The 14,110-nt window shown below is 36.6% G+C and overlaps 1 protein-coding gene across 10 annotated transcripts in view; it reads right to left on the reverse strand.

Moving 5' to 3' along the window:
- Nucleotides 1-14,110, reverse strand: part of afdna (afadin, adherens junction formation factor a) — a 229,967-nt gene that overhangs the window by 115,243 nt on the left and 100,614 nt on the right. For all 10 annotated transcript variants that reach the window (XM_030128103.1, XM_030128104.1, XM_030128096.1 and 7 more), the window contains 4 exons: nt 7,579-7,648; nt 5,487-5,557; nt 5,321-5,388; nt 557-762 (listed from right to left, as the gene is read on the reverse strand). In XM_030128103.1, coding sequence (XP_029983963.1) covers nt 557-762; nt 5,321-5,388; nt 5,487-5,557; nt 7,579-7,648 — 415 coding nt within the window. The remainder of the gene's footprint in view (nt 1-556; nt 763-5,320; nt 5,389-5,486; nt 5,558-7,578; nt 7,649-14,110) is intronic.

The raw sequence follows: 14,110 nt of genomic DNA on the forward strand, positions 1-14,110 counted from the left end.
ATGTGTCCCAATATTTTTGTCCATATAGTTTCGAAACATCAATATTTCCTTAAAGTTTAACGGTAGATTTTTCTTCTTCGGTGACATGTGAAGAAAGTAGATGGTTAGTTGTGGTAGAAAATTATTATTTACAGTCAGAGCAGGAAAAATATTTTAGAAATTCAGAGGCAGAACATTTAAAATCATAGTCGTTGATTAAAAAAAAAAAAAAAAAACACACAAAAAAATCAGTCTTGAGAGAAATTAAGTCAAAACCATCTGAAGCATTTTAGAAGCAAAAATAATTTAAATCAAACTAACCAATGCAATGATATTTATCCCATTATAAAACTATATTAGTCATTATTGTTTAGTATCCCAGACTGCTGTTAAAAAAGAAACACCCAAATTCAACGTGTCCACATACTTTTGTCCATATACTCTATGTAAATGACTGCATCTTCGCGTGAACACCCCATATATATGTGTGTATATATATATATATATATATATATATATATATATATATATATAAAAAGCAGACTGATTATGTTCAGTAACAGGCAGCGTTACTAACCTGGATGACGCCCTCCATCATGCTCACCATCTTGTTTACAATGGCTATGACTTTATGCGTGCGCTCCGACGGCGACATGTCGGGCCGGTACGAGGGCGACAGCACGAAGCGACACGCCATGTACAGGACATACGTGGGCGACAGTTTAAAGTGAACCGTGGAGCTGTTGGTGTAATTGATGATGGCGGACAGGAAGGTGTCTTCAGCTGCACACAAACACAAACAAAAAGACGATTAGGATGTTTCTACTCCAATTAACAGAGGAAGTACCACTGACCACAAAGTCTGATTATTATTAGAATATACACAGGCAGCTGCAGTCTCACATTTATGATTGTCTCGCCAATTAATTACTGTCCCCAAAAGCATGCACTAGTAGGTTAATTGGTTCATCTAAATTGCACATAGGTGTGAATGTGACAGTGACTGGTTGATCGTCTGTATATGTTCAGGTCGTAATTGAAAATGAGTATCAGTTCTCAACTAACTTACCTGGTTAAATAAAGGTTAAATTAAAAAAAGAAAAAAAAAATTCTCTGACAGGTTTGTTCTCATTGAAATGGAGAAGGTCATATGATTATACTGTATATGTCTTATTTCTTGATACAAATACCACCCTTTTTTAAAACATCAGGTGAGAAGTACAACAGCATCATAATTGACAATCATACATTCTTAAAGTGTTAGTTTAGATGATCAATTACTGCACTGACGACAAAAATGACAACAGACTAAAACCCCAAACAGGTTCATTATCATCTCACATGTAGAATCTGATTGTATTATTATAAAAAAAAAAAGAACAGATATTTTAAGACTACTGTTATACTCAACTACAAGACAAATATACGGCTTTGGAAACAATGAGACTATTTTCTTTATAGATTGTTTTGTTCAATGTCAGATTTTTCTTCATTTACAGTCGTGGAAAAAAACTATTACACCATCAAAAGTCATCCAAAACCATGGTTATGCAATCCAGTCCTAACTCCTGTGTATCATGTGACTAAAACAGACAGAAAAGAAAACATGGAATGTGTAAAAGCACTGTTTTTGTCAGTACAATGCCATAGATACTGATGGAAGAACTGAAGTGATTCTGGTTATTATCAAGAAAACATGTTAAATGGATAGATATCAGCTTTGAAATTAAACTACTATGAGCTATTTTTGTTGTTGTCATTATATTTGTCCGAACGAATGTACCTTTAGTTGGACCAGGCATTAAAATGAACAAAAAATTGAAGAAAACAAGGGGTGGTCTAATCTTTTTTTCCATGACTGTATGTTAGCATTGACAATAAAGCCTATTCTATTCTATTCTATTCTATTCTATTCTATTCTATTCTATTAAGCACTAAATATTCAAGCTGTTTCATGTAGTGTACAAATATTCTTAAAACTACAGATGTTACATTTCACTGTAATCTTTACGTTTTTACAGCGAAATCAAACTTTCCACATGTTATTGAATATTGTGTCTATTCATATTTTATTTTACTTTTTGTAAAATTTTGTAATATATTTTCTTATTTTACTTTTTTGTTTTTGTTATTTTATATTTGCTCTATTCTTATTTTCTCATGTATTGTTTTTTTTTTTTTTTTTGTTTAATTTATATCAAGTAGCACTCCTAATTTCATTGCACACATAATGATAATTGTTATGACCCTGGGTCATAATTTGTCTATTTGTGTTATATGTAAAATATGTTTTCTGTTTAGTGTGTGTGTGTGTTCTCCCCCGTCCTGTAGGTGTGCTGTGCCCTTTTGTGTCTGTTTGTTGCAGGTTGCTGATTGGTGGAGCATGATTGCCTGGCCCCTTTAAAAATGGCTCTGGAGCTTCCATCTATGCTCGCTCTTGCTTCCTGCCAGCTCTCAACCCTGTGTTCGTGTGTGTGACCGTCAGTCTTCGTGTGCTCCTGCAAAATTCAATTGTATCTAGTTGTAAATAGTTTTCTTGTAAATTGAAGCCTTTTCTGGTAGGGGAGGTCGGCTCTTTTGTTTTTCCCATTTTCTCCTGTTTTTGGTTAGGTAGTTAGGTAAGTTTTCTGTATTTTATTTCTTGCATTTATTTTGGTTAGGTAAGGTAGTTTGAATTGTAAAAGAAGATATTTTGTTTGTTGTTTTAGCTGCTCCCTCCCCTAACCCTTCCTTAGTTGCTGAACAAAATACTGATAATAAATATTGTGAATTTTAGTTTTTGACTGACGTGTGTGCTTGGGAGCTGGGAGGGGACAAAGTGAGCACATTATGCTCGCCCTGGTGAACCCCTAGGCCGGGGCGTAACAGATAATAAAGGCTCTTCTATTTCTGATTCTGATGTAAGCAGAAGTGTATCTTAACATAAATAACATGAATGACATGATGTTGGGTCCTGTCAAATATTTGTGATTTTTCCGACTGTAAAATGCTCAGTACAGTCAACTTAAGAGTGCAGCTGAAATATGCAAAACAGTCAGAAGCTGAAGCAGAATTGAAATAATTGTGATTTATTTTGTCAACTCTTTTCCTCCACTACCACCTGTCACTGCCGCTGCCACATCCACTGCTGTGCACTCGTACTAATTGAACTGCTGCTGGTATTATTACAGCTAATCTTAAGCGCTGGTTGGACATGTGCGTATGCGACATCTGGTTTCCACCAAAAAAACCACTGGTGTCTCTTCCTTTCAGTTTCATTTAAGAACCTATCTGATGTCAAAGTGGTTGCAGCTTTTGCAGCACCGCGCCAACTTCTCGTATTAAACCCTGAAGATGAGGGCGCCGATACTGAGACAACGGCACACATATGGTTTTTCCCTGTGCATTGTGGGTATGAGACTCTTTCTATTTCTCTTATGGAAAAACGGATGATCTCAGACGGTGCCAAATATATACTCGCCGCTAACAGAGAGGCCCAGAGCGCTAACAAAGTCAATAAACAGGAGTGTTAGAAAGACAGAGCAAACAGTTGGTGGGTGTGAAGATACAAGAAGACTGTGGGAAACGTCAGGACACAGAAAACCAGCACATTTTAAGACATCCGAGGAAGTATTTTTGACCTGTTTACACACTAAACCAACTAGTTCTATATTAAATCATGGACTGAAAGGCAGAACTGAGAGACAACAGATGGTTTCAGCTGTAGAGAGGTTCAACATGTGATGCATAAAAGGGCTTCTACTGTAGTATTGATTTGATAGAGCTGTCACAGTTTGGTCTGAACCATGGATCAACAAATGGTCAACTTGGCAAAGATAATAACATCCCATAATAACCTTCAACCTTCATAAACCTCATCCGTGTGCATTATGGTATCATCAAGTTTTCTTCTTCAAACTAAAACTCAAAGATGCTTATTTTTACAGTCACATGCTGCATCAGCTGATGTTTTACATTATAGCCCTGTTAGCTTAGCTCTGTTTTTAGACTAAAACAGTAAAACCACTAATCACACTGGTCTACAATTTTTTAGAAATGATTGGCTTCAGAGATTAAATGTGCTAAATGTTACTTATTTTAGTAAGATTAATTGGAAAATAAATGACAAAAGTGCCGGTTTGCTGATGTTTTCAAGGTATGTGATTAAGTGTTATTACCCATATATATTGGTTTATGTACATTTATATAATAGTTTTATAAATCCTCCACTAAATAGAACCTGTAAAGTGAATGTATTCTAATGTGCAGACAGTGTTTGGAAGTAGATCTTGTAGCTCTGAGACAAATATTCCTTTTGAGTCAAACCCATTCTCTCATTAATTCTTGAATTTCACATTTTGACCAAAGGCTGGATCTTGGAAAGTTCAGCCAACCAGCATTTTTGACTTGATTTTTGTTTATCAGTGACTCTCATGTGGTAAAATTCCATTACTTTTATTCTGGAAGCATTTTCCTTGTAGACCAGTGTCACCTCTGTTTTCTGTTGGTTTGTGTTGTCAGTACCTGAACTAAAGATGTGTTTGAAACCAACAAACAAGGTCAGAACTGTCACACTTTAGTCTGAACCGTGGATCAACAAATGGTCAACTTGGCAAAGATAACATCCCATAATAACCTTCAACCTTCATAAGCCTCATCTGTGTGCATTATGGTATCATCAAGTTTTCTTCTTTTAACTAAAACTCATTGATGCTTATTTTTACAGTCACATGGTGCATCAGCTGATAGTTTACATTATAGCCCTGTTAGTTTAGCTCTGTTAACTTAGCTCTGTTTTTAGACTAAAACAGTAAAACCACTAATCACCTCTGTTTTCTGTTGGTTTGTGTTGTCAGTACCTGAACTAAAGATGTGTGTGAAACCAACAAACAAGGTCAGAACTGTCACAGTTTAGTCTGAACTGTGGATCAACAAACGGCACCTGAGCAAAGATAAGAACATCCCATAATAACTTTATACCCTCGTGAGCCTTTTTCCCTTTCCCCTACCTTCGAAAACTTTAATTTGAGGGAGCAGGACATGTGTTTACCTCCACCCCAGAACTAATACTAAAACTAACCTAAAACTAAGCATTAAAACTAATAAAAACCAGCAAACCTGCTCTAAAAGCTAATTCAAACTAACTGAATTAGAGAAAAAAAAAGTCAAAATTAAATAAAACTAAACCATAATGAAAAATCCTAAACTATTCTAACCTTGCCTTACACCTCAGTAATGCAGCCGTGTCCTGTTGGTTATAAATACTGTGAGATGGGTTCAATAGTTTCCATCTATTGAGTGGTTCATTACCAGAGCGGGAACGGCCGTACAGGGGTGAAAAAGTACTAATGATAATACGTACAGTTGTCTCTGAACTCGATGCTGGCTGGCAGAGTCAACTCCGTTCTGTCAGCTGAAACGTCCTGAGACCTGAGGAGACAAAAGAGCAGAATGAGGAGAGGGACGGAGATAACACTGGGAAATAAATGAGAAGGACGATGAAGAGGAGGAGGAGGAGGAAGACTGACCTGCCGTCCTGCTGCTCGCCTCTGATCATGGGCTTCACCATTCCTCTCTCCATCTCCAGTTTTCCTGAGCTCTGCAGACACCAAACAAACATTTAATTGGACTCTTATTGAATTGACTAAATGTACAGACGGGCGGTGGAGCCAATCACTGCTGCATTAACAGGAGTCGTCGCCTCTTTCATGTCGACAGTTACACAATCCAGCGCTGCGTTCAGGGGAACTCAAATCTGTCATTGTGTTGCTCTGCACTAAATCTGATCAAAGCCTGGTTTCATGTGGTTCTGTTTGGGAGAACTGACATGTCGTCTGGTGTTAAGAGTCGCTGGCACCGCTTTCAGTCCTGCTAATAAGCAGCTAACACAGCATCAGTCAGACACAGCTCCCACAGCTTCACTATTGATCTATATTTATATACAGTGTGGGTTTAGCATCAAGAAAGGCTTACTTCTACATTCATCTAGGAGCTGCATTAATCAGCAGATTAATTGTTTAATGGATGCATACACGATATGGACAAAAGTATGTGGACACATTGAATTCAGGTGTTTTTTTTCTAAAGAAACAATAATGACTAATGTTATAATATAATTTAATATTGGGATAAATATTATTACATTGATTAGTTTGGTTTAAATTGTTATTTTTGTTTCCAAAATGCCTCAGAGATGATATTGGTGTTTATCTGAAATCCTCATGAACAGGACACCGTACAGCTGTAGACATGATGTGTCCCAATATTTATGTCCATATAGTTTATAAACATCAATATCTCCTTAAAGTCTAATGGGAGAATTTTCTGTTTTAAGTGAGATGTGAAGAAAGTAGATGGTTAGTCGTGGTAGAAAATTATTATTTACAGTCAGAGCAGGGAAAATATTTTAGAAATTTAGAGGAAGAACATTTAAAATCACAGTCATGGATGAAAAAACAAAACAATGTTATGAGAATTTATGTAAAAATAATAAATAACAACAATACCACTACTACTACTACTACTACTACTACTACTACTACTACTATCACCAGTACCAAAACCACTTAAACTACTACTGATAATAATAAAAATATCAGTAGTAACAATGATTACAGTAATAGTAAGAATGATTACAAAAAGGAGGTAATATAAGTAGGTAATAAATAATATAGTAATACCACTGCTACTAAGGACGTCTCGATCTGATCTAATGATCAGCATCGGCTGCCGATCTGGCATTTTTTAGAGGATTGGATTTAGTCATGAGATCAGGCCGATCCGGGCACGGTTCTTGGAGGGGGTGGTGATAAACAAACGTCCCGCCCCCTCAAATTAAAGTTTCCTAAGGTAGCGAAAAGCTGCACAACAGCAGGAGTCTTACAGGAATTAGACAGCGTCTGTAAGTTTCACTTTCACTTTAAGGACCAGTAGTGATGCGCGAGTTGGGTTTTTTCAACTTGTGGGGCTTTTGTGGAATTATTTGACCCAACTCAAATAACCCGCTGATCCGCGTGTCACTAACGGCACAGAACGCACCCCCAAATAATACCTGAATGGACCTGTCTATAGATACACTATAGCAGTGGCAAACATACGGCCTGCGGGCTAAAACCGGGCCGCCTAAGGTTTGAATTTGTCCCACAGTATGAATTTGGAAAGTGCAAAAATTCTACGAAAGTTATTGAGAGTCAAAGGTGTCATAGTTGTTTTAGTTCAGGTTCCATATTCAGCCCAATTGTGATCTTAAAAGTAGTAAAGTAATAGTATAATAACCTATAAATAATGACTTCGAATTCAAATTCAAATTTTATTAAAAAGTCGGTATCAGATCGGTATCGGCAAAACTAATCCTAAAAAAAAATCGGATTGGAAGCAAAAAAATCCAGATCAGGACATCATTAACTGCTACTCCTATTACTAGCACCAGTAATAATAATATCAGTAGTAACAATGATTACAGTACTAGTAATAACAAATAAATACACATTACACACTGGATAAACAGTAAGCATCAGTTTTCAGAGGGTTTTAACGCTCAATCACCAGGATGATCGGTTGTGAAAATAATCATCAGATGCAGACTGTAGTGTTTTGTGTGTGTGTGTGTGTGTGTGTTACCTTGCTGGTGGGCAGCGCGGCTCCACTGTGGATGTCTCCGTGAAGATCGAAGGTGGTTTCTGGAACGCTGCTGCAGAGACACAGACATACGGCGGCTCAGATGAGAACGGTGACTTTTCAGAACCGACATCAACAAGAGCTCAGACTTAATCCTGACACACACTTATCTGACTGCGCTCATCGTCGCAGAGGAGAGAGAGAGAGAGAGAAAGAGAGAGAGAGAAAGAGAGAGAGAGAAAGAGAAAGAGAGCGTGACGCTGTAACTGCCTCACTGATACATGCCGATCGTCTCACACATGCGTCCATAACTAACCCGAACACAGTGGACTGTCTGCTCTGGGATTCTGTGATGTAATTAACTGTGACAGCATTTGGTTTTAGAGACAGGCCTGAGGGACGAGCCGATGGACGGGCGATTAGGGCGCGTATCAAATGGCCGTGATTGGCCGGTTCGATTCCTGGCCCGGACCGTTTGTTTTTCGTGTCACTCCGGCGCTCGCTTTTCCTGCTTTCCCTGTCGCTGTCAAACAGAATGAGGTAATTCATCCAAAGTCTGGTTGTCAGACCCGCTGTGACAATGTGACAGGAGGACGTCAACGTGAGGGAACGTACGCTGTGGGACTGTCACAGCTCATACACCTACGATGCAGGTACACCATAAGGACAAAAATAACGGGACACATTGAATTCAGGTGTTTCTTTTCTAACAGGGGTCTGGGCTCAGGGTTCCTATAAGTTAAATTTAAGTCATTTTAAGACCTTTTTAAGACTACTTAGAACAGAATTCAATGCACATTTCATGACCATACTGGCAAAAATATGCATCTCCTAGAATTTAGGAAAACTTGTGTCAACCATGTTGAAAGTGATCTTTTCTCCAGTCAAGCATTATTAAGATAAGATAAGACTCAAGAGTCTTTGAGTGTCCAAAAAAGCATTATGTAAGTGTGATGTATTATTATTATTATTATTATTATTATTATTATTATTAGGCAAGATAAGGTAAGATAAGATAAGATTTTATTGATCCCACCAGGGGGAAATTTCACAGGTGACTCAATAACATACAACACACTAGTGCCAGAGAAAGACAGGTTAAAAAAAAAAAAAACACAAACGAGAGTGAAATATAAATGGTATAATATATATAAATCTAAATGGTATTTACATTATTTACTTTGTGGTTGCAGATGTACAAGGTGTGATATTAAATATGCACTTCCCTATGTTTACTTTTCCCTTCCATGATCATTCCTCAGTGGGGGCTGCAAAGTTAGACATAATTGGTTCCTAAATTCAATATTAATTGTCAGGTTGGAACAGGTGAAGTTGAGTCGACTAACGTTACTTTCTTTGCAGTGTGGACATTTAACAGACACATTTAAACACAATACATCCAAAAGGTTCATGGTAACATAACTTAAGACCTAACATCAAATTTAATACATTTTAAAAACTTTTTAAGGTATTAAATGCAGATTTGTAAATTCAAGACCTTTAAGACTTTTTAAGACCCTGCGGTAACCCTGTGGACTACAAAACAATATTGATAAATGTGATAATATTATTTTATTTTATGAGAAATATCATTGCATTGGTTAAAATGGTCTGAATTTTTACTTAATGTCTCTCAACATTGATTTTGTTTGTTTTTTGTTTGTTTTTTTATCTGTGACTATGATTTTAAATGTTCTACCTCTAAATTTCTAAAATAGTTTTCATGCTCTGACTGTAAATAATAATTTTCTACCACAACTAACCATCTACTTTCTTCACATCTCACTGAGGAAGAAAAATCTCCCATTAAACTTTAAGGAAATATTAATGTTTTTATCTCAAATCATCATGGACAGGTCATTTTACAGCTGTAGACATGATGTGTCCCAATATTTTTGTCCATATATTAATCCATGAAGACCCAAATGTCCACCTTTAACCTAAACCATCTACTAATGTAAACTGTTTAATACCTATTGATCCACTAATCCTATCAATCCATGTCAATAATTGGTGTAAAATACAGTTCTTCATCTTTTCACTAGTCATCAGATATGACCCATTTGGACGTTCATAGGCTTCGTAGTTACCGTGGAAACACTGTCATCTTCTACAACATTGATTCACCAGTAAAACCCATGGAGTTGGATCAATGACAGTGGATGGACACACTGGGTTTATGTTCAGTTAATGACATTTTTGCTGAAAATGTGACTTTTTCTTCACTTTTTTTCAGTTTTTAATATAATAACCTTTGAATTTAATCTGAGTTTTCATGAACATGTAAGTTAAATATCCTATCAAATAAAGGAAAATGCATGATTTACACTGAAAAATGCAAAATACAGAAGATAATATTATTAAAAAAAAATTGGGGTAAATCACTTAAAAGTTAAATAGAGATAGGTTAAACATGCACTTTCATGTTTACATATTAATAAATTACATATTATAATCTTTCTGTAGAATATTTAGCTTAAAAACTATGTATGACAAGTAGAAAACAGCACGACAAAATCAAAACAAACAACAATGCCGATCCTATCTCTTTCCAGATTCCCAGTTTGTTTCCTTCTCCATGTGAGCGACTCGACCAAAACGTTGACAAACCTAGCTAAGTTTAGAGTCAGGAGATTAAAGTTCCAAACATCCATGAACCACAATATTATCCGTTGGTGTGCCAGAAGCCGGTGCCAAAACTGTGGCTCTAATCGGCCTGAATATGAGGATGCGAGAGCGAGGTATCCTTGTGAGACTGTGGAGCAGAACGTTGGAGAGCAGCCCAGAAAAACCACAGGGAGGATCCACAGCACCGACCTCAGCCTTGTATTCCACACTGATCCGACACCGAGCTCAAGAAAATGACAGCTGGTGTTAATGGAACTCATCGGCCTTTCAAGGCTGAGACTAAAAAACTACACAAAATACACACATTATACGGACAGAAGTATGTGGACATGTTGATATTCAGGTGTTTCTTTTCTAACAGGGCTCTGGGATACAAAATAATAATGACATAATATAGTTTTATATTGGGTTAAATAAATACCATTGCATTGGTTAGTTTGGTTTAAATTGTTATCTTTGATTAAAACATGCTTAAGGAAATATTGTTTTTTTAATCTCAAAATCACAGCTGTAGCCATGATGTGTCCCAATATTTCTGGCAACATATTAATATTTCCTGAAAGTTTAATGATAGATTTTTCTTCCTCAGTGAGATTCGAAGAAAGTAGATGGTTAGTTGTGGGAGAAAATGATTATTTAAGGTCAGAGCATGAAAAGTATTTTAGAAATTTGAGGTAGAACATTTAAAATCATATTCAAAATTGAAAAATTTACTTACTCTGTCAGAATCCAGAGGGATACATTTTATCATATGTGGGACAAATGGATCAAGTTTGTATCCTCTAGCCACCCACAATGTGTATCACACCTCTAAAAATGTCCTCTTTTTTTTAATAATCTCCCTGTATTTTTTTCTTTGTTTTATGTTTTTCCTGCATAAACATCTAATATTTAAAGAACCCAGAGGTATTGTAACGCTATGATTGTTTTTAAGTGAGAAATACTCAAACTGTAAGCACCCAGTTCATATGTTCAATTTTTATTTTATTTTTTTTACACTTTTGTATGTATAAAATAAGAAATGTGAAAAGGGCTCTAATTGATAACAAATGCATGAATGGTAATGTTGAAGATATTTTGTCATCTTTATCAATAAAAACAAAATGAAAAAAAAGAACATTTAAAATCATAGTCATGGATTTAAGAAACAAAAAAACAAACTCAATGTTGAGAGAAATGACGTAAAAAACATCTCTTGAGGCATTTTGGAACCAAAGATATCAATTAAAAAAACAAAAAAATCCAAAACTAGCCAATGCAATGATATTTATCCCAATATAAAACTACATTAACCCTTTCATGCATGAATTATGAGAACCTTAATCAAGATTTTTTTCCTATGTGTTTTTATTCCTCTTCAGGCACGAAAAAAAAAACAAAAAACAACGCAATTGAATTTTTTTTTTATGAACCTATTTTTCGTGGAGTTGCAAAAATGTCCACTCAGCTGGACACCATGCATTTAATTTTTGAAGCAAAGAAACACGTATACTGATATATTGTGTGAAAACTATGAAATACATTTTTTAAATGCTGCTAATCTGATGTTTTGTCACATTTTAACATACTCTAATATTAGTTATTACTCACTTTATGGAGATAATATGCAAAAAATTAAAACTTTTTAAGAAAAACAGTTAATTACAGTCTAATAACAATAACAAGCAATTGATTTACACTCAGACATGTTGTCCTGCAGATCAGGTTTATCCAGAACAGCAAAGTTACAGTAATGGTATGAATTGCAGTGTATGGGATGATACGTAGGCGTCCACTGTGTTGGCTGATATGGAACTAAAACAATAAAATTCATGAATATACAAGAGAACAGCTGGAGAAGAACTGTCCACTGTAGTGACCACTATGCATGAAAGGGTTAATACATTTGTCATTATTGTTTTGTGTCCACATACTTTTGTCCACATAGTTTATATATTGTTGTCAATAGCGATAAAGCAGCGGCTCGTCTAAGAATTTCATCAACATCATCTGAAAGACTACAACCTACCATTAACCATCTGTACTGAAATAATACAAACATGAAAAGTGTTAAGATGCTGTAATGAAGTACAAGTAGAAACACCACCGTGGAAATGCTCCAAAAAATACACTAAAAGTATGCAAGGATCAGCAAAATCTACTTCTAGTGAGAAAAGTAAAAGTTGTAACTATGCAGCAAAATGCTCTTTGGCTGTTAAACCTGATGTTTTCTGACTTGTTTTACTTAACACATGATTAAGGCTGAGCTCATTTCAACTACTGTATACACCTTCAGTCACAGTAAACGATAGATGAATGAAAACAAACCAAAGGAGCGGTGTTTGATTTAGTCACAGTGCCACCTATGGACCAGCTGATGTACTGCACTGTGCACCCACGCTGTTGGACTCGATATAAAAGTATCACACATACACGTCTAAGTTCACATGATGAGCAAACTCTCCTATATATATGTTCATCCCAGATCCCTCCAGTGGCTGATTCCTTCTTCCTCTGTGGTTAAAGGTGTTAAACAAAACCACCTGACAGACCTGATCTGCCGTTACTCAATCTGTTTCCACTAAACAGCGTCTTAACTTGATAAAAGTCTGCATCTCTGCGCTGCACCGGGACTAAAGGCCGCTTCACAAAACAACAGATTCCTAAAGCAGAAGGTGGATAAAGTTCAGCATTTCAGCCAAAAACAAACCTACTAGACCTTGAAATGGTTTTTGACAGTGGTAAAACACATACAGGAGTCTGGTCTATTTTGGTTAAACAGACTCATTCATACAGGAAAAAAAGAAAAAAAAAAACACTGAAAAGCCAGAGTTGTGGTGTTGAATACTTACACACCTCTCCTTTTCCCACCGTATTATTCTTCCACTGTGTCATTAAAAGGCTGTTTCAGGTAAAAACTCTGCTTCCAAACAGACACACACTACCTCGGTCTTTCTGTTTCTGCTTCTGGTGTGTGTGAAAACGGCAGCGACGGGGAGGCCACGCCCCACACCATGTTGATCAGATTAGAGGGCAGCCTGCCTTCCATAACCCTAGACCTCTGCTCTTCCATCCATCCCGCTCCAGACGTCCCTCCCTCCCTCCGTTCCCTTTTCCCTTCATCTGTCGCTCCGCCTGCCAACTCCAAACCTCATCCTCGCCTCTTTTCATCTTCAGTAACACCCTGTCCTTTTTTAAACTTTTTTTTTAACTTTGGAAAACGGTGTAAAATGTCGACAAAACTGAAGGGGAAATGAACAGCAGGAGGATACAATAAAAATAGAACCAATGACCCTGTATCTCACTCCTCAGTTGAATGTGTGAGGTTGTCAGGTTCTGTTCTATGTTCCAGTCCTGTGGTCTGGATGCACATCAATCTAACTATAGAAGTGGGCGGGACTTTCACTGGAGGAGAACTCAACTAATTCCATCAAAGTTCACATATGACTTCTATCAGTGATCAATAGGAACTATATTGATACCTCACTCTGTTCTATTCTATTCTGTTCTATTCTTAACCAGTTACACGTTATAAACCATTAAAATACATTGCCACAATTTTTAATTTCAGAAATTCAAGCAGTTTTTCTTAACTCTTTTGGTGCCAGACAGTTAAGGGGCTAATAAGCCTTAAAAGTGCCACAGAATTTGGCCGTTTTTCAGTATTTCGCATCGTTTTTATAATCGAAGTCTGAATCGTCATCAGAACTCATTTTCTAGCAGATGGGACTGTTTTGACAGATCGCTGTGTTTACGATATTACTACAAAATGGCCATCTAATTTGCATATGATTTCATTCATAAATTCATTCATAAAATTTCCCACGCAGAAAACGAAACGCGAGCTCTTCCTTGGTCAAAAACCGCTCGGTAACATCCGACCGATTGCTACTTAGATTCAAAACGCACCGGACGCAGCCGATTCATT

Source organism: Sphaeramia orbicularis, chromosome 24 (assembly GCF_902148855.1).
Source record: "Sphaeramia orbicularis chromosome 24, fSphaOr1.1, whole genome shotgun sequence".
NCBI lineage: Eukaryota > Metazoa > Chordata > Actinopteri > Kurtiformes > Apogonidae > Sphaeramia > Sphaeramia orbicularis.